Source organism: Kalmanozyma brasiliensis (genome assembly GCF_000497045.1).
Source record: "Kalmanozyma brasiliensis GHG001 unplaced genomic scaffold PSEUBRA_SCAF25, whole genome shotgun sequence".
Classification (NCBI taxonomy): domain Eukaryota; kingdom Fungi; phylum Basidiomycota; class Ustilaginomycetes; order Ustilaginales; genus Kalmanozyma; species Kalmanozyma brasiliensis.
This window is the reverse complement of record NW_015961965.1, coordinates 328,622-346,739: the sequence shown is the minus strand read 5'-3', so window position 1 is coordinate 346,739 and position 18,118 is coordinate 328,622. Positions and strand designations below refer to the sequence as shown.

At 58.0% G+C, this 18,118-nt stretch overlaps 5 protein-coding genes and 2 non-coding genes across 7 annotated transcripts; 2 read left to right on the top strand and 5 right to left on the bottom strand.

Annotated features, from left to right (window-relative positions):
- Window positions 1-581: 581 nt before the first annotated feature.
- PSEUBRA_003847 (Aminotransferase, class IV) lies at window positions 582-3,416 on the bottom strand (the record flags this gene model as incomplete). Its single annotated transcript, XM_016436874.1, has 1 exon — window positions 582-3,416. One exon carries the CDS (start codon window positions 3,414-3,416, stop codon window positions 582-584), a length of 2,835 nt encoding a protein of 944 aa, XP_016291836.1.
- A 425-nt stretch (window positions 3,417-3,841) lies between these two features.
- PSEUBRA_003846 (uncharacterized protein) lies at window positions 3,842-6,808 on the bottom strand (the record flags this gene model as incomplete). Its single annotated transcript, XM_016436872.1, has 1 exon — window positions 3,842-6,808. The coding sequence occupies one exon, from the start codon at window positions 6,806-6,808 to the stop codon at window positions 3,842-3,844; it is 2,967 nt and encodes a 988-aa protein (XP_016291835.1).
- A 1,044-nt stretch (window positions 6,809-7,852) lies between these two features.
- PSEUBRA_006479 lies at window positions 7,853-7,968 on the top strand. The gene is made up of 2 exons: window positions 7,853-7,890; window positions 7,933-7,968. It is a non-coding gene; the product is annotated as a tRNA-Phe (tRNA).
- A 187-nt stretch (window positions 7,969-8,155) lies between these two features.
- On the bottom strand, window positions 8,156-8,240 carry PSEUBRA_006478. Its single transcript is given in 2 exon segments — window positions 8,156-8,191; window positions 8,204-8,240. It is a non-coding gene; the product is annotated as a tRNA-Ala (tRNA).
- A 1,385-nt stretch (window positions 8,241-9,625) lies between these two features.
- PSEUBRA_003845 (Sodium/solute symporter) lies at window positions 9,626-11,823 on the top strand (the record flags this gene model as incomplete). Its single annotated transcript, XM_016436905.1, has 2 exons — window positions 9,626-9,896; window positions 9,971-11,823. The coding sequence occupies 2 exons, from the start codon at window positions 9,626-9,628 to the stop codon at window positions 11,821-11,823; spliced, it is 2,124 nt and encodes a 707-aa protein (XP_016291834.1).
- A 228-nt stretch (window positions 11,824-12,051) lies between these two features.
- On the bottom strand, window positions 12,052-12,551 carry PSEUBRA_003844 (uncharacterized protein; the record flags this gene model as incomplete). The annotated part of the gene is made up of 2 exons (XM_059465146.1): window positions 12,052-12,084; window positions 12,174-12,551. 2 exons carry the CDS (start codon window positions 12,549-12,551, stop codon window positions 12,052-12,054), a joined length of 411 nt encoding a protein of 136 aa, XP_059321452.1.
- Window positions 12,552-12,803: 252 nt separating this feature from the next.
- PSEUBRA_003843 (Pleckstrin) lies at window positions 12,804-17,843 on the bottom strand (the record flags this gene model as incomplete). The annotated part of the gene is made up of 1 exon (XM_016436886.1): window positions 12,804-17,843. The coding sequence occupies one exon, from the start codon at window positions 17,841-17,843 to the stop codon at window positions 12,804-12,806; it is 5,040 nt and encodes a 1,679-aa protein (XP_016291833.1).
- Between the last annotated feature and the right edge of the window lie 275 nt (window positions 17,844-18,118).

The following is an 18,118-nucleotide window of genomic DNA, read 5'->3' as shown; positions in this document are numbered from 1 at the left end:
GCTCGATGCATGACAGTCCGCAGCGAGTCAATGTTCCGAATGAAGGGGCGAAGTTCTATGGATCTATCCAGAGCAAGTGGCCGGTCTTGTCGCGGCTGAAGACAAAGCGGAGCGTGGTGGGAGAAGATGCACGGTGGGCGGGATGAATCAACGATGAGCTTAGCAGCGACCAGCGCTGCCAGCACACGCAAAGTGGGAGTGGGCGATGTGATGGTGGGCAGAAGACAAAAGGAGCAGCGCCGAGCTCTTCATCTCAAAGGCTGAGCCAATCTTGTTGTTCTTTGATATCACTGTGATTCGTCAAAGAGCATCACATCTTCTCATCATCGTCACTTTACGCGATAAGCCCCACCTCGCGTCCAAGAACGCTCTAAAAATTTCAGTCGAGGCGACCGATTCAGGGTCCAACACCTTTCAAACGTCCAAGGACAGGCCTCGCACGGACATGAGCAACCTCTGCACCGTTAAGCTCTTGCTCGTCAAGCTTTTCTCATCACATCAGAAGTTAGTCAACGTCAAGGCTGGCATCTGCGCTGCCAAGACTGAATCACATTGTAGAACAGCCTTCGACCGACTTCGCTTCACATGACGAGGCAGTCCTTCTTGTCGTCCTTGCCCGCCTTTGTCTTTTTGCCTTTGAGCTTGTTGAGACCCTTGCCGCTGCTGTTGCTGCCGTCCTGCTTGTGACCATACAGATCGTCTTGCACCTGATTGTGGACTGTCTCTGGCTGATAGGGTGCTGCTGGCGGAGGCGCTACTGCGCTTCCTGAAGGTGCTGCCGTTGTTGCTGCGCCGTTGTGTGCGTTCTTGTAGGATGCGCCCCTGACAAACGACGAGAAGCGCGTCTTCTTGACTCGACTGGCGCTGCTCCCGGTTGCGTTTGCATTGATACCCGCAGCGCCGATACGAGGTGGGTCGGCCAAGTCGACTCGCCACACGCCGCGCAGCGAGTTGCAGAGCCAGATGTGCGCAGAGCCCTCGCGCACTTGACGAACAAGCTCGTCCAGCTCGACGTCGGCTTCTTCCACCAGCCCTTTGTTGACCAGCCAGCGGCGCAAGAGGCCGTCGAGCATGCCTGTCGATGTGCGCGGAGTTACAAAGCGCGATTGAACTCCTGCCGGGGAGACCTGCTCGACAAGCACGTTGGCCAGACTCGACTCGGTCACCAGCCGGGTCGGCGCAGTCACAGAGCTAGCTTCTTCTAGCATCTCCGTCTGCTCGTCGTTCCACAGAATCACATCAAAGCATCTGTCGTCCGTCTCGCGCACTCCGCTGAGCACACTTGGGTCCGCACCAACTCGCTGCTTGGCAGCCTCGTAGAATCCACGTGCGTCCGTCTTGTTGAACACAATCGGCTCCAAGTCCATCGTGCGCACGCGTGTCGGCATAAAGTCGAGTCGAACACTGGGTGGGCGTGTTGTGCTGAGACCGTCGTCGAGGGTGCTTGGGAAAGGTGTGATGTTGCGCTGCGTGACACGGATCCCTCCGTCCCTTGAGATTGCCACTCGGATGCCCTTGACCTGGCCCTGCGTCGCGTTTCCGACCTCGGAAGAGGCCAGACTCGCCTCGATGGCTTCCAGAATCCGCTCTGGTTGCAGCGACCGTTCTTGTTCCAGCAGCGGCATGGACCAGACAGCAGAGTACGCACGGCACATGGCGCCCGCCGATGTCTTGAGACGCTCCAGGTGCTGATCCAGCAGAGGTACATGATGGTACAGTCGATGCTTGATCGGGGGTGCAGCGCTGGTGAGGAAGGGATTGGTCGGGTGGGATGCTGGAGGCGCGATCGCGGCCGACTCGGTGGCGTTCAGGAATGGGTTTGTTGATTGGCTGGTCGGCACCGTCTGAGAAGCACCTGCTTCACCAAGTGACAGATTCTGCAGACCATTGAGCAGTCCTGCGTGGTCGATGCGAAGGCGTGCAGGGATCAAGGTCGACACTACCAGCGCATCTCCTTCTTCTTGCTTTGCGTTCACCTCGTAGCGCATCGTGGTGAACACCTCGTTCGGCGCCTCAAACGCTGGCTGAGGAGCAGGCGCCATGCTGCTGCGTTGACCTTGCGCCAATCCTTGCTGAGATACTTGCTGAGATCGTCGGTCTCGTCTCCTCTGCTGTCGCTCGAGTCGATCCTGGTCGTTGTGATATATCTGCATCGCCAGCGCGTAGTCTGCATCTTCATTCTGCTGGAGACCCGCGCCTCCCCCAGGTCCTCCGAGACCATCTGCATCGCGTCCGACATAGTCTCCTTGCCGCATGGTCGACTTGTGGAACTTGCCGTCGTAGAACTCGCTGCTTGCACCGTCGACATCCACCAGGCTCTCCCAGACGATCTCGTCCTCCATCAAGAAGCTCGCGTCGGTTGCCAGCGTGAATAGCGTCGGTGGTGGCTGTGTCGCTCCGTCAGCCGCTACGTCTGTGCCTTCGTTAGGCAGTCGCTTGTATAGCACCGACAGGTGCGAGTTGCGGAAGAGAGCGACTGGCTGTCCAGCTGGGATCTCTTGGGCCAAGACGAAGAGGCCATGGTACGTGAGCTGGGTCGATTGCGTCTCGAGGAACGACTGGAGAGCGAGTGCCTGACGCACTGTGGTCCTTTGCTCGTCTGACCAAGCCTGACGTTCGGGCTGCTTGCCGTTTGAGGCCGACGACTCGCTCGCCAGCTTTGCTGCCAGCAGACCGACTCCGCGATCGCGTACGACGGCACCCTCCGCGATCTCGTCACCGCGCACAAGAATGTCGGTAGCCTTGTTGTAGCTACCGGCCGCCTGCACCGCTTGAAAGGTCGGTGCATCTGCAGGATCCGGAAGCCATCCATGCACCAGAGGTACGCCGCACAGCCTGAACAGAGCCAGCTCTCCCGCACCCCCATCGTTAGCCGCCGTCGCAGCAAAAGACGTGATCGAGTTGAACCCGACATCCACGTCCAGACCATACTGCGTTCGAGGCAGGGTGCTAAGCGCTGCTTCCAGTCCTTCGCCTCCGAATCCTTCCGTTCCGACTTTGGTGAGCAGGTGTTCGGCGAGGAGCTGACTGAGATAGCTGTAGCTCACCACGGGTCGATCTGGCGGCGTGATCTGGAGCTCTCCCCGCAGTAGCAAGATGTTGCAGAGAGCGATGAGTGAGCAGGGTCCGTTCTGATTTTGTGTGATGATCTTGCACTCGCGTCCTCGCCAGAAGATGTCCTTGAGCGACCATTGAGCTTCTTCTGCTCCTGCACCTGACGGTATCGATGTGGAAGGCGGTGGTTGAGACGATGCTGCGGTGGCCATTGCTGTGTAGTTCTGAGGCCCAGACGAAGCAGTTGTGGCTGCTCCGTTAGCGCCATTGGTGTGTCCGCTGTGGTAGCTGGCTGATTGAAAAGCAGCAGCTCCGGCGTCTGCGGCACCCGCACCAGCAGCAGCGCTGCCTCCGCCGTTCATGTTGTCGGCTAGCTTTTGGAAGGCAGAAGAGGTATAGAGAGCGTGCGTAAGATTTTAGCTTTGAGTAAGATTCGACGACTCGGTGCAAAGCCAGATGATGATGCAGGTGGTAAGAGAAGGTGTGCGATGATGAGGAGAATGAAAGGGATGCAGGGTGTCCAACCACCGTGTTGGGCACAGCCCTGGGGACGCACACGCCAAGCTGTGCTATGAGCTTATGAGCTGATCAGGGTCTTGGCATCAGCTGGGAATTTCCACCTTCCGCGTTCCGAACAAGACTTTGGCGGATAAAGACCCTTGGTAACCTTCTCTCACAGCCTACGGCATCATCCGGAACGACCTTTCCGATGGCTCGCACAGCACACGTCACGCTTTGAACAAGCCCCGTGTCGATTGCAGTCTACTCGATGACAAAAGCTTGACCACTAAGCGGCACCTGCACTGCCATTCTCGCCAGCTGCACCCCCGTTGAGATCCGTGACGCCTTCCATGACGCTGACTCCACCCATGAGCAGTCCAATGTCGAGCTCGCTCAACGAGGCGGGCCCACCCGCACTTCCAGGCGAGCTCAGACCAGGCGATGCCAGCGCTGTCGCACCTCTGCCGTTGAGATGGCTCGGTAACATCCTACCAACAGAACCTGGGGTCCCCGCGGTGTTGAAGCCAGGCGACATGCTCGTGCCGCCATTGCCACTGGGATGGAGCGGTTGAGGCGTTGTGCCCGGTTGAGAGAGCCAGTCGAAATTCGAAAGGAAGTATTGCATCCATTCGTCGCGCTCGTTGGCGTAGCTCTTGCCCTCGTTGTACGCTGCATCGGGTGCCATTGTTGCGCTCGGGGTGTTGCCCGACTGAGGCCTGTAGGCTGGGCTTGCAGAAGAAGATGATGGACCGACGAGCGAGGCGACCGATAGATCCATGGCCGGGTTGTTGCCTGAAATACCTGCGGAGCCAAGGCGGTGCAGAGAGGTCGGGGCCACATTGGGTGTGCTCGAGCCGTCTTCTCCACTTCCGTCCTCATCAGCTGCTGCTGTACCTCGTTCCGAGCTGGTCGAGAAGGTCGACGTGAGCCGGCTACGAGGCAGTCTGCTGGCTGCATCTGCCGAGCTGTTCACCGTGCTGTTGCCGCCATTTGGAGATGCTGCCGATGCCGCAGCAGCCGCCGCCACGCTCTTGCTACGAGCGGCGTTCTGATCGTTCACCTTGGAGCTCGCTGATTGCCCGGCTGCTGCTCTGACCACCTGCCGCGCCAACACCACCAAGTCCCTTGCCTTTTGCAGCGACGCCGTGGTGCCGTGATCCGCGTAGATTCGCTCCTTCTTCTCCAGGTACTTGATCGCCCTGTCGATCGAAGCCAAATACCCGAACGCAAGCTCCTGGTTGCTCGGGTCGCACAGGATGGCTGCCAACACAATGGTGCACGCCGAGTCGAGATAGAAGCTGCCGAAGCGCATGTTATCGAGACCTGGTCGTGGCATGTCGCTCCTTGCATTCGAGATGGCGTCAATCAGCTGCTGACCCGCGCGAGCAGAGCTGTGCGTCTTGTCGAGCACGCTTCGGGGGATGTCGGTTCCAATCGAGCGGCAGTACAGCGCAAAGATGACGAGCGGGCTGTGTATGAGCAGACGCAAATACCACCACAGGATGGTGACAGAGTAGCGGCGCACCACCAGATCAGACGAATCGGAGTCGTCGTCTGCATCGCGACTGAACCCATCGCGCAGTCCGATTGCAAGCTCTCTGGGCGCCTCGTGGCGGATGCGCAGCATCTCTGCCTCCATGCGTTCGGATGCGAGCAGAACGTCGTGGGCGTTAGCCGGCGGGTTGGCGGAGAGTCTGCTCATGTCCGAGCAGATACGTGCGATCTGGGCGTATACGAGCAAGTAGGCGTCGTGCGAGTTGTCAGGTTGCGGCAAGCGCGCCGAGACGTCGTCGTCGCGGATTGCGGACGCCTGACCGAACCAGGTCGAGATCATCCTCTCGATTCCATAGCATGTCCACCACAGCTGTTGGTGTTCCGCACTCCGTGGATTGTTTGGCGAGTAGAACGTCTCGCGGTGAAGCCCTATTGAGATGCACATGCGTGCTGCATAGCCGATGTAGAGGTAGGCAACGTTGGGACTTGACCACTGGAGTGAGAAGAAGCTCATGAGCACGAGACAGCGTGCGCTTTGGATGCTCGAGTTCTCGACAATCTCTTCGAGACGCTTCTTTGCGAGAAGAAAGAGAGTTGTGGCGCAAGCGATGGCACCTTCTCGAGTAAGCGAGACTGGCGCGAAGCAGTCTTCCCAATCTCCTTCGTCCATCAAAGCACCCAACGCAAGGACGACATAGAGCGCCGCCAACTCGTTGGTACGCATTGGAGCGGGACCGAGCTTCTGGCCCGCTGGAGCATTGCCAGGACCCGATGCGGCCATGGAAGGGACACCGGAGAAGCCACGTGAGAGGTAGCCGAGGGCTTTAGCATCCTTGACCCACTTGACGATCTGCCGTTTGGGCACTGCACCGAGCTGTGGCTGGATGAGCGTCATGTAGTTCTCGATGAAGCGATCGACGATGGACGGCGGCAGGAAGGTCGAGTCGCCGACGGCGTCTTTGCAGGCATCCAGGGTGGGGAAGGACTTGTCTGACAAAGTCTGTCGGAAGATGATATCTTGGTGGCCCCAGAGCTTCATACTCTCGGGAAGATGAGATGAGCGACGACCCTTGTCTCCGCCTACTGATGTGCCATTGGTCGCAGACGATGGCCCTCCTCTAGACGAACCGCTGCTTGTTGCGTGCTGATGTTGCTCGCGCAATCGGAGCGCTTCTACGGTCTGTGCTAGCCGGTGCTGGAAGTTGAAATTGGATGTAAAGCCGTAGAACTGCATGTTGCCCGTGTTCTGGTCGTGCGCACGAATGCCATCTTCTGTGTGTAGGTCGGTGTCGTGGCCTGCGGGCTCATCCTGGTCGACGGAGGCGTAGAGCTCGAGATGATGCTGAACGTAGCCAGACTTGCGCGCGTTGTTGGAGGAGCGTGAAGGCAGTCTGTCACCCCATCGACGGTCTGCAATCTGATCAATCATGGCCCGCTTCTGGCGCTTCGCAGCTCTTGCCTGGGCAGCAGCGTCAGCAGGATTGGCAGCCGAGGCATCGTCGCTGTCGTCATCATCGTTGTTGTCTCTGCCTTGCGAACCACGACCAGCATTGGGAATCGAGGATGATGAACCGGTCCGACTGACACGTTTGGGAGCGGGCGATTCGATGGTCTCGTACTTGCACTCCGCCGAGTGGGCCTTGCAGCGATCGCACGGCTGCTCGCCGTTGCACTTTGTCTTGCGAAGACGACAGACGATGCAAGCTTTGGACACGCGGAAGCGCTTGAAGCCGTAGTCGGCGGCGTCGGCGGACGACATTGTGAACGGTTTGGAAGCGGACAGCAGTAAGAGCGTGCTAGAGACCGGATTGTGTACGTTGAGGACCGGCAAGAGCTGGATGAAAGATGAAAGGAGAGTGGCTTAGGCGGATTGCATCGAGTCGATGTGCATTGCCGGCTGTTTTTGACCGTGAGAGCTCCTTGCTGGCCTCAAGCTGGCCATCGAATGAGGTTCTGTCGAGTATTATACTGACACTCTACGAGGATGGTTGCAAGACCCGAGCGTGTGCTTGTTCGGGTGGATGCTGGATGCTGACTGGATGAGATTCAGATGGGCGGACTCGAGCGAGAGTTGCTCAAGGTTGAATCGTAAGTCGAAGCCTGGCTGCGTGTATTATACGAGGAACGAAAGCTCGAAAGCCAGAGTGAATGCCAAAGGAAGCGTGGCGCAATTGCTGCTGGAGGTACACGGTTGCTGATAAGTCTCTGGCAAGAATCGAGGGCCGATTCGTGAGTAGCCACTTCTAACGACGTAAGCGCTTGAAGCTTGTTGGAGGTGAATGCGAGCAACACGCGGAACGCTGACGAATTGTGGCTGGACGTACAAGTTGCTGCTCCGCGATGATGCAGTCGAAGCTCCGGCGTGGTGCTTAGGACGTCGAGGAGAGAGGCGCCGGCAAAGATGAAGGAAGGAGATGATCAAGCCTGGCTCGTTCACGAAAAGGTTAATTCGCGCGCTTCTTCCAGCAACGGCGAACGGGTCAAAGAAGCACTCGAGCCGAGATAAGGCTTGAGGCCCAATTGACCGGCTGATGTGCATCTCAGCAAGACCCTGACTGGGACCCTGAGAGGCCATCTTGACCCCACGTCCTATTCGCCGTCAACCATTCTGCTGGACAAGCTCAAAGCAAGAGCAAGCCATGCTGGATCACCTGAGCGCGCATCGAGATCTTATCTTGACCTCCTCTGGTTGATCTCGTCGGCGTTGGGCGTCATCAAGCGCATGGCTGTCTATTTGCTAGCATCGATGCCGGGTCATGGTCAATTGCTATATATTTACAAAAAGTGGCCGCCTCTCCAGCGAGCTTCTTTAGCTCAGTTGGTACGAGCGTCCGACTGAAGAATTCAGTTTCACCAGTCGCCACTGTTTCCAGTGGACAAGGTATCGGGAGGTCACCTGTTCGACCCAGGTAAGGAGCATGTTTCTTTTTTTTCATTTTTCTCGTCCCTTCTTCGAGAAAAGCAAACTACAGAATGGCTCGAGGCGAAAGGAGAGCTTCACAGGCATGCGACTTCTTCGGAAGATGAGGCGCGATTGCGCGGCCGTCAACAGAAACAAATCGAGTCGGGGGGCAAGGTAGGTCGAAGAGACGAAAAAAGAAGGCTATGGAGACTGCATGAGTCGAACACGCGACCTTTCGCAAATTAGACAAAGTGCTAAGCGAACGCTCTACCAACTGAGCTAAACCCCCGATCGATGTGGAACTGATCTCTATTGCTTATATATACTTTCATCTGTTTCTGCAAGTAGGAAGCTCTTGACGCGAAGATCTCTCGCGATGGCGTGCCCTTTTAGCGCTTTCTCGCTTAGCCCCGTACCACCAGGCGCACTTAGATTATCGGCACATTGCGTGCTTGTACACCATCGCTGTTGGTGACCATGCTATGTGCCGTCGATGCTATCGTTCGGACGGCACGGTGGTCATGTTTCCCCGACGAGCAAATCCTTGGTGAAAGACGGTCGTATGGCTGGTCGTGGTCTTGCTGCCCGGTGTCCGTCTCGCTCTGAAGGATCTTAGTTGGGCAGTGGTCGACAGCGTGCGGTTCTCGCCTCGGGACCGCGAAGCAGACGTCTTGCGGAGAATAATGAGCTGTAGAGTGCGTCGAGCAGGTACGCAAGCATGCTTTGAGCACTGAACGGAGGGGAGCGCACTTTCTAGAAGCGCGGCTACATGGGCAGCGTCAACCCGGAACGGGCCGCTGTCATTCATCCGCGCCCGCCGAAGGGACAGTGGCGACGGCGGCAAAGCTTCTAAGGGTGCGATCAAGCACACCATTGTCTTGTGCACACCCTTTCAGCGGTACGCGGTACCACCGGGTTGCATCTGACTTGCAAACCCCGCCGGGACCCTTTTTACGGCGCGCCTGCCAAATTGCGCAAGAACGCTTGGATGTCGCCATCTGCGTTGGTCTCACGTCAAATTGTGCTTCTGCATATTTCTCCGTCCTGCCTTGCCTGCCCTTTGAACGCACGTTGTTCTTTCCTATCCTCAGACGGGGCCATGCGGGGTTTACGAACGTTCTGTTCGCAATCTGTTTTGCAATCGCCGCACTCCGCCGTTCAGCTTTATCAGCGGCAAACGATGCGGGACTCTCACAGTGGCTGCCATCCCTTGTGAGAATCATTCAGCATTCTTCCATTTCTCGAGTCGGGGCGGCAAGTAAAGCTACCTTCGCGGCTCTGCTTCCGCCTCGTTGCCCTCATCCCTCCGCCTGGGACCGATGCACGCAATGCTCCAAGCGATATTCGCAACGCAGATTCGTATCCTTTCACGATCCGCGCTTGTGCGACCTTGCCCTTTTCATGCAGGACGAAACGATCCGAGATGGGAGTGCTGCATGAAAGGGTGGTGCCTGAATCTGCTTGCGATGTTTGCAGCGGTGCGCGAGAGGTGTTTGAGAAGAACAGTCATGCAGGTTGAGTGGCGATGTTCCGTCCCGCGTAGTGTCGCTTCCACTCCGTCTTATATAGCGCTACCTCTCCTTCATCCAACCGCCTCCTTCTTCCCCTCTGCCATCTGCTTCTTCAAGCATCCTACGTCTCCCCATCTCCTCCACCCTCCGTCACCTCTCCAAAATGGCGGCAGATTCAATCCCACCCCCGCTCTCCCAGGGCGTCGGGTACGGCGTCGTCCTCGGCTTCGGGTTCGCCTTTGCGGCCGTGATGGCCTACATCACCCGCCTCCTATGGCGCTTTAATGGGGAGAACAATGCGCATTTCGAAACCTACGCGACCGCAGGTCGAAAGGTGGGCACGGGTCTCACGGCCACAGCTGTCTTTTCCTCCTGGGCTTGGTCCACCGCGCTCCTCTCTTCGTCCCTCGTCACGTTTATCTATGGTCTTGCTGGTACGTTTATCTCTTTCTTACCTCATACATACGTTCACAACTGACTCAGCTTTAAGATTGGTTCGAATGGATAGGTGCATACTGGTTTGCTGCCGGTTGTCTCGTGCAGATCTCCGCCTTTGCCCTTCTCGCCATCCAGAGCAAGCTCAAGACCCCGCACGCGCACACGATTCTCGAAGTCGTTAAAGTCCGCTATGGCACCTTCGCCCATTGGCTGTACATGTTCTTCTGTCTCGCCAACAACACTATCGCGGTCGCCAACATGCTCCTTGGCGCGTCGGCGACCGTCTCCGCGTTGACGGGGATGCACATTATCGCCTCAACGTTCCTCCTTCCCGTGGGGGTGTGTTTGTACACCATCTCTGGTGGACTCAAGGCGACTTTCCTCACGGATTGGATGCACAGTGTTGCACTGCTCATCATTGTGCTCTTCCTGACGCTCAAGACGCTCTCCAACGACGCGGTGCGCAGCCCGGCTCATCTGTGGGAGATCGTCGTTGAGGCCAATGCTGCCACCAAGATCGCCGGCAACTTCAACGGTTCCGTCCTCACCATGACATCCAAGGGCGCGGTGGAGTTCGGGATTTTGCATACGCTCGGCAACTTCGGTCTTGTCGTCATGGACAGCTCCTACTGGCAAAAGAGTTATTCGGCGGACATCGCCGCCGCTGTTCCCGGTTACATTCTGGGTGGCGTGCTGTACTTCGGTCTTCCTTGGTGTCTCGGTACGGTGATGGGACTTGCGGGATGGGCGTTGCAGACGAACCCTGTGTGGCCTGCTTACGGTCGCGCTCTTTCGGCTACCGAGCTGTCTTCCGGTCTTCCCCTCGGATATGCCGCCCTGGCGGTCGCCGGTAAGGGCGGTGCGGTCGCAGTGGTGATCCTCATCTTCATGGCAGTCACCTCGACCACTTCGGCCCAACTCATCGCAGTATCGAGCATCGTATCCTCCGACGTCTACCACACTTACATCCGTCCCACCGCAACCGACGCCCAAGTCATCCGCGTCTCCCGAATCGCCTGCATCGCCTTCGCCATCTTCGCCTCCGCCTTCAGCACCATGCTCTACTACGTCGGCATCGACCTGACGTGGACGCTCTACTTCCTCGGTCTCATCACCTGTCCAGCGATGGTGACGTTGCCACTGACGGTGCTGTGGAGGCGTCAGACGTGGTATGCTGCGGTGATTGCGCCTGTGGTTGGCATGCTGGCTGGTTTGGGAACTTGGTTGGGTACCGCCAGCGTCTACGGTGGTGGTGTGTTGGATGTAACCACCACCGGTGCACTGTTGCCGTGCATGTGGGGAACCATCGTCGCCGCTTTCCTCCCCGCCATCCTCTCGCCCCTCATCACCTTCGCCTACCCACAGGACAACTTCGAATGGGAGCGATTCAACGATATCAAACTCATCCAAGACGACGGCTCCACCAACAGTTCTCGCGACGACCTCAAGAACACCGATGCCGAAAATCTGACGACTCTCGGTGGCACTCCCGTCGGCAACCCCGCCTCGCGAGATCATCCCTACAGCGACGCCGAAATCCGCTTTATGAACCACCAGTCCCGCATCGCGGGCATCACCGGCCTCGTCCTCTTCCTCGCAGTCTGGGTGCTTTGGCCCTTCATCATGTATGCGGCCAAGTACGGGTTCAGTCGCGATTTCTTTGTTGGATGGGTGGTGGTGGCGATCATCTGGGCTTTCGCGGCGCTGTTGATCTTTACTTTCTTGCCGCTGTGGGAGGGCAGAGGGTTGATTGTCAAGATTGTTGGCGGCGTGCTCAGCGGGAAGAAGGGAGAAGAGGGGAGGAGCGAGCAGAGGACGGGAGAGGAGAACAGGGTGACCAGTGAGGAGGGCAAGGTGGAGAAGCCAGGTGCCAGCGTGCTGTCTTCCACGGGAAGCGAGGAGAAGCACGTTCAGCTGCAGTAGAGGCGATGATGCTCCGACGTAATCGTATCACATCCTTGTCCCTTGCTTTGACCGAATCCTAGACGCTTTCTCTATCCGCTCATCTCGAAGGCTGTGTCAAGATGCGTTCCGATGAGGGCGAGCCATGACAAGACAGACATGCGTGTGCATTCAATGCAGAATTGTGTGTGTCGTACGCAGTGCCACTCCAGCTGAGAAGGTCGAGTGAAGCGGATTGCCTCTCGCAGATCACGCTCTTGATGCTGATCCATCCCTGCGAAGCTGCTCTCGGGCAAGAAAGTTGACATGTCAGTGTTTTCTGCGAACATCGTCGACTTTGCGTGTCATCAGTGGCGCTGATCAGTACCTACGCGAAGTTCTCCGCATGCGACTCGCCTGATGAAGTCCATCGCCTTGATTCCAGACAAGACGCCGTCCAGCTGTGGACCAAGGTTGAGCCGCAGCAGCCGTCTGAGTTTGGCGCCAGACGTGTCATCCCAGTGAAACACCTCGACGGCGAGTCTAGCGGCACGGTAGCTTGGATCAGAGATTTCGCCCTTGTACAGAGCCACGATCACGCCGACTGCATCGCAGATGAGGTCCTCGCTGGTACAATCGGGCTGGGCGATGCAGGCTTGGTTTCGGTAGACGTTCGATGCCTGAGCATGCGGACTCGTGTCATTGTACGCGGGCGGAGGATTGAGGCGATTAGAATCGGCGGCTGCCTTTGAGCGGAGGACGGGGGGCATGCTGACGAGGTGTCGATGTGCTTTTGTTTGGTGTGGGAAGGTGGGGCTCTGTAGAGCAATGACAGTCGAGATATGGCTAGGAAGGAAGGCGCTCAGCCTGCCGTAGTCGAGCCTATATGCTCAAGACAGCACAGACCAGCTGTCGAATCGCAGAGCGAAGTCGGCTGAATCATCTCCTCGCCGTCGCACAGTCCATCATCACACGTCGCACAGCCATCGTCTCTTCGTCCCATTCGATCTATTGCCCCCTTCTCAATCACCATCCTTCCCCTGCCCATCGTACAACCCGTCCAAGGCGCCCATCCACCCCTCTCGATCCTTCGCGTCCCTCGCCTGCAAAAAGTAACTATTGTTACTCGTGTACACCCCGAAGACGTTCTCCTTGCCGAGCATCCTTTCGATGTTTTCATCATGCTCGACGCGCACCGAGGCGACGTGGATGACCATGATCTCTTCGAGTTCGGCGTTGGACTCGTAGACGTAGAGGTAGGGGCGACGGAGGGCGAACCAGCGACGCACCCACGCGTCGGCGAGGGACATGGAGAGGTGGCCCCGGTGCGAGGTGGTGTCTGTGCGCGGAACGAGGGATACGATGGCGGTGAGCTTGGGGGTGGGGGTGAAGGCGGGGAGGAGGGCCGAGTTCGAGGTGTTGGACGAGGTGCGGTCGAGTTTGGTCGGAGATGCGGAGGGAGTGGTGTCGATGCCCAGTCCGTTCGCATCGTCGGTGTCGGGAGTGGGGGGCGAGAACATGCCTGCTAGCCCATTGGCTCCTTTTCCGCGAGCAACTTCGCTGTCATCACCATTGGCACTGGGCTGTTCCGCAATGACCACCTGCATCTTTGCATCCCGCACTGCGCGCTGCCACATCCTCACCACCCTGTCCAATAACTCTAGTCTTCCTTCATCGTGCTCGTCCCTTGCACTGGCCGCGGGAGGATGAGCCTTCAACATCGCCCTCACACCCTCGACATCTGCCCTCCTGCTCTGCTTCCTCACCAACTCCTCATGATCCTTGACCAGACTCACACCCCTCGCCTTCCACCCCTTCAGCGCCTCCTGACCCCGAACATACTTCTTGGCCGTATCCAACCTCCACAGATCCGCCGTCTTCTTCGTCATCGGTGGCACCAACTTGACGCTGAAAATCGCACTCGTCTTCGTCAGCGTCCGCGCGCCGCTCGTGGCAGACTCGATGTAACCCCACAACCGTCCTGGTGGCTTTGCGTCGCGTGGATTGATCGACACGGCCAGATCCATGGAAAAGGCCACAGGCGTGGCGCAGCGATCGACCTCGACATCGAAGCTGAGTCGCATCAGCACCCGGTGCCCGCTTGCCGTGGTGCGATTGAGATTGATGCTGTCGTGCACACTGCTGTCCCACCAGGCCCAGAGACTGAGCTCGCTCGTGCCGTCGTTGGGGAACTCGAGCGTCTGCTGCTTGACCGGTGCCTTGAGCTGGATGGTGTCGGAGGATTTACCGCCGTGCATGCGACCTCTTGCGTCCAGCAGTTGGACGTCGCCGAGTTCGAGCTTGGTCACTTTGCTCCATGCAAATTGTCTGCCCGAATCATGCGCCAAGTGCATCACGAGCTTCCGCTGCAACCCCTGCCGCAGGAAGAAAGACCCCGGATCGAGAGCCGACTGAGCCCGCACAGGGACGGGAAGATACTCGCCGGAAGAATCCAGCTCGCAGATCTGCACAGAGGCCAGGATGTGGTGTCGCTCCTCGCCGCGCATCTCGTTCTCCGACAGTCGCTCCTTCATCGTCTTGGACATGGTCTTGAGACCGGTCCTGGTCAGCCCTGCCGCTCCGTCTTCACCATTGATCGCGTGGAGCGGTGCGAAGCCGTTTGCTTGCGGATCTTGACTCTCTCGAGTGTTGTCGTGCTGCTCCAAGGCGACCAAGTACTGCGGTCTGACCTTGGCATACAGCTCGATAGGTGCCGATCCACTGCGCAGCCACTCGATCGATTCTGGTGTCAGCACGAACGACACCGTCCTACGCAGTCGCAGTTCAGCGATCGAGTCTTCGCCGACGAGATCGACCGGCACTGAGGTGTAGATCTCGTCCTTGCCGAGTGCGTTGCCGGCAAACGAGCTGAGCTTGACCTGAAGATGAACGCTTGCGAAGTCTTCCCTTGAGATGCCCGAGACGGAATCCACCAGGATCTGAAAGCCCAGCTTCTGACCTACCGGCAGATCTGCCGCAGTGCCACCGGTAGACGACGAAGGGGTGGGCGAGCTGGGGCCACGCGGAGACCCGCTGGGCGCCGACAAGCTCGCCCTTTCTCTCCCTGACATAGGCACCGGTGCCAGACTGACAAACTTGAGCGACACCGAGCACGATCCGATCTGCTGCCCTGTATGCCGGTCGTGCAACGGCAGTCGGTACTTTGTCGACACTTGCTTCGACAGCGCGTGGAGCGGAACCAAGGTGCTCGCCACGAAGGCATATGTCGGATGTGGCGCCTCGTAGAACGGGTCGGACCAGTTGAAGTGCCGCGAATACTCGGGCTTGTCGACAAACGTGTAGAGGTTGCGCATTTTCTGCAGACGCTGTTCAAACTTGGGCATCGACCAGACGTAGCACGTCGAGTGGATGTAGTCGAGCACCTTGATACCCATGCAGGGCTTGGCGCACGAGGCGAGGTCCGGGTCGGACACGTCGTCGAACTCGGTCAATCCCGCGATGGCCTCGACACCTGAATTGGGGACCGCGAGAGGAAAGTCGTCGACGACAGTGTACTGGTAGGTGACGCGTTTGCCCAGCTCCTTGCTGATGACGTTGGCTTCTTTGACGAGGACCGCTTTCGAAAGAGCATCTTCGGCCATCGACACCTTGGTGTGACCCCTCCATTTTGCGAGTGCTTTGCGGAGCAGCTCCTTCTGTGCGTCGCTATACTCGAACGGTGCATCTCCGAGTCGCAGCGAGCCAAGCGACGGAGAGCCAAAGTTCATACGAGTGATCTGTTGCTCGTATTCGCGCACCTTGGCTCGCAGCGACTCTGTCTCCCGGTGGCTAGCGGCCATCACAGCCGGCGAGGCTGCTCCCGACTCGCTGTACGCACCGTTCTTGATGGGTGTCCCCGGACCGAAACGCATGGATCCCATCTCGCTCCCCGCCTGACTCCACGGGTCAATGCTCGTATCATCCGTCATGGCACCGTACGAGTACGGTCTGACCACTGAACTCGCCGACTCGCTGGCATTGTCGTCGAACAGACTCGCTCTGCTCTCTGGCCGACCCAGAGCGCTTCCCATCGACTTTTTCGAGCGTGCTCTCGAGATATCCTCGAACAGCTTCTCCAGATCTTCCTCGTTGAGATTGTCGAAGTTGACGTTCTGTCCGTTGAGCTTGGACATGGCGTACTCGCGACGGGCGTAGGTCCAGTCGACGTCCCCTGACGCAGGCGAGTCAGGTCGAGTAGCGGGCAGATCGCCATCGACCAGCGTCTCGTTCTGTGCGTCGCCCGTTGACATGGCCAAGGTGGAGCGTACGCGATCTCGAGCCTTGCGCACTTCCTCGGGATGGTTGAATCGGAAGACATGAAAGTCGCCGAGAATGACTCGATACCCGGACCGCAACCTCTTCGGCTCGTCCGGCGACAATCGCTTGCCGTTGACCATGGTCATACTGTCAGCCAGGGCCGTCACCGTGACCGATCCATCTTGATTGTCGAACATGCAGTGTTTGGTAAGGATCTTGGTGCCGCTGAGCTTGATGTGCACGTCGGGCCCGCTTTCGAGGTTGCCCACCAGTGTTTGACCAGGCTTGATCTGGTAGATCAGGCATTCCGACATGAGCGGGTCCTCGTTCAGGTTGACCAAGTGAGGCAGCTTCTTGGGCGTGTGAACACCGACATTGCCCTTGTCCACCGAGATGCCCAGCTCCTCCAGCGCCTTCTCCCTCTCCACCTGGATCTCGTGCGTCTTGGCGAGCTTCTCCTCCCAGCTCTCGTTGAGACTGCTCATGATCTTCTCGCTCTGCTCGAGCTGATCCTGCAATTCCGCCTTGGTGACGGTCTTGATCTCTCCTGTTCTGGTCTGGTAGCGCACCACCTGCTTTTCGGGCGGTATTGACGGATCCCAGCTGCTCTCGCCGTGGACACCGCCGCCGCCAGAGACACGCGTGCGCAGCAGCTCCAGCTCCTCCTTGAGCTCGCGGATGAGCTTGGCATTGGGGTCTTCGTTGACCACGGCCTTGTTCTTGATCTTCTTGGCTTGGTCCGCGTATCGAAGTGTGCTGAGCGTCTCCTCGTAGTCGGCGGGGGAGATGGCAGCAATCATGGCGGTTTTGGAGTTGCCACCCAGACTGTCCTTGAGCAGCCAGGTAAGAACGGAGTCTCGATAGGGCACAAAGTTGTCGAGACTGGCCCCTTTTGGCTTCTTGCCTCCCTTGACGGGCGTTTCAACGCCTGACGCTGCCGCCAGAGCAGCAATGACTTTGCCAAGTGTGGTGAGCGAGCGATTGATGTTGGCACCTTCCTTGAGGCGAGCACCCGTAGCACCTGTGGAATTGGCACGTTCCGAACCGGCCAGATCGACGAGCGAAATGCGAGACACTTTCTCGGTCTCGAGCTTGGTCTCGACGTCGAGGCGCTTCTGTGTGAGGACGAGTGTGAAGACTGCGTGTGACCGCGAACTGGTCTCGTTCATTTGGGTCGCAGCCACGGTTCTGGCCTTGTTGCCTTCGTCCATCAGGTTCTCGATATCGCGAAAGCTGGACACGACCAGCTTGCTGAGATCCTCAACATACGGTCCCAGACTCGGATGCTCTCTGACTTTGAGATTACCCTTGTTCTTGGGGTTGAGCAGATCGCGCACCTTTTCGTTGTAGATCTCCATATAGCTGACCTCGACACTGATGGTGAGATTCTCGTCCGCCTCGGTCTTGTCGCGGATGTCGTCAAAGAGGCGAGAGCAGGTGAGTGGAGTGAGACCTTTGGCTTCCGCGTATCCGACCATGGAATGCGATTTGCCAGAGCCAGTCTGACCGTAAGCAAAGACACAAGTGTTGAATCCGTTGAATGCATGTTGAAGCAGCTCAACACCGATGTATTGGAAGAGCTCGTCCTGTTCTGTGTTCTCGTCGTAGGCTCTGTCGAAGGAGAAGGGCATCGACTTCTTCTTGGTGGCTTTGCTGGACTCTTTGCTGTCGCCTTCGCCTGGCGGCTGGAGTACGAGCTGATGGTGGTCGACAAACTCGATGAGATTGGATGCGCCTCGATTGCGTTCTCGCGAGTTCATGGGGCGACATCGCACCACGACCTTGATGTTGCCCGAGTCAGCCATGATAGCGGACTGGCGGTGTGAAGGTGGTCAATGCTGTGGTCAATGATGGCGACGGCGGGAGAATGTCGCTGCCGAGGGAGCGACCATGCGGTGCAGCGCGTCCAGTGAATGCGAGGCTCGGCAGTGTATCCAGTGATCCAAGGTACGGTATCTGGTCGCCCTGACTCGCTGCGACAGGATGGGTTCAGTCTAGCTGTCTCTGTACATGCGTATGAGATGAGGATGTAATTGTGTCGTGCTTATCGAGAATGAAGGTGCTGAGTTCGAGTCGTCCA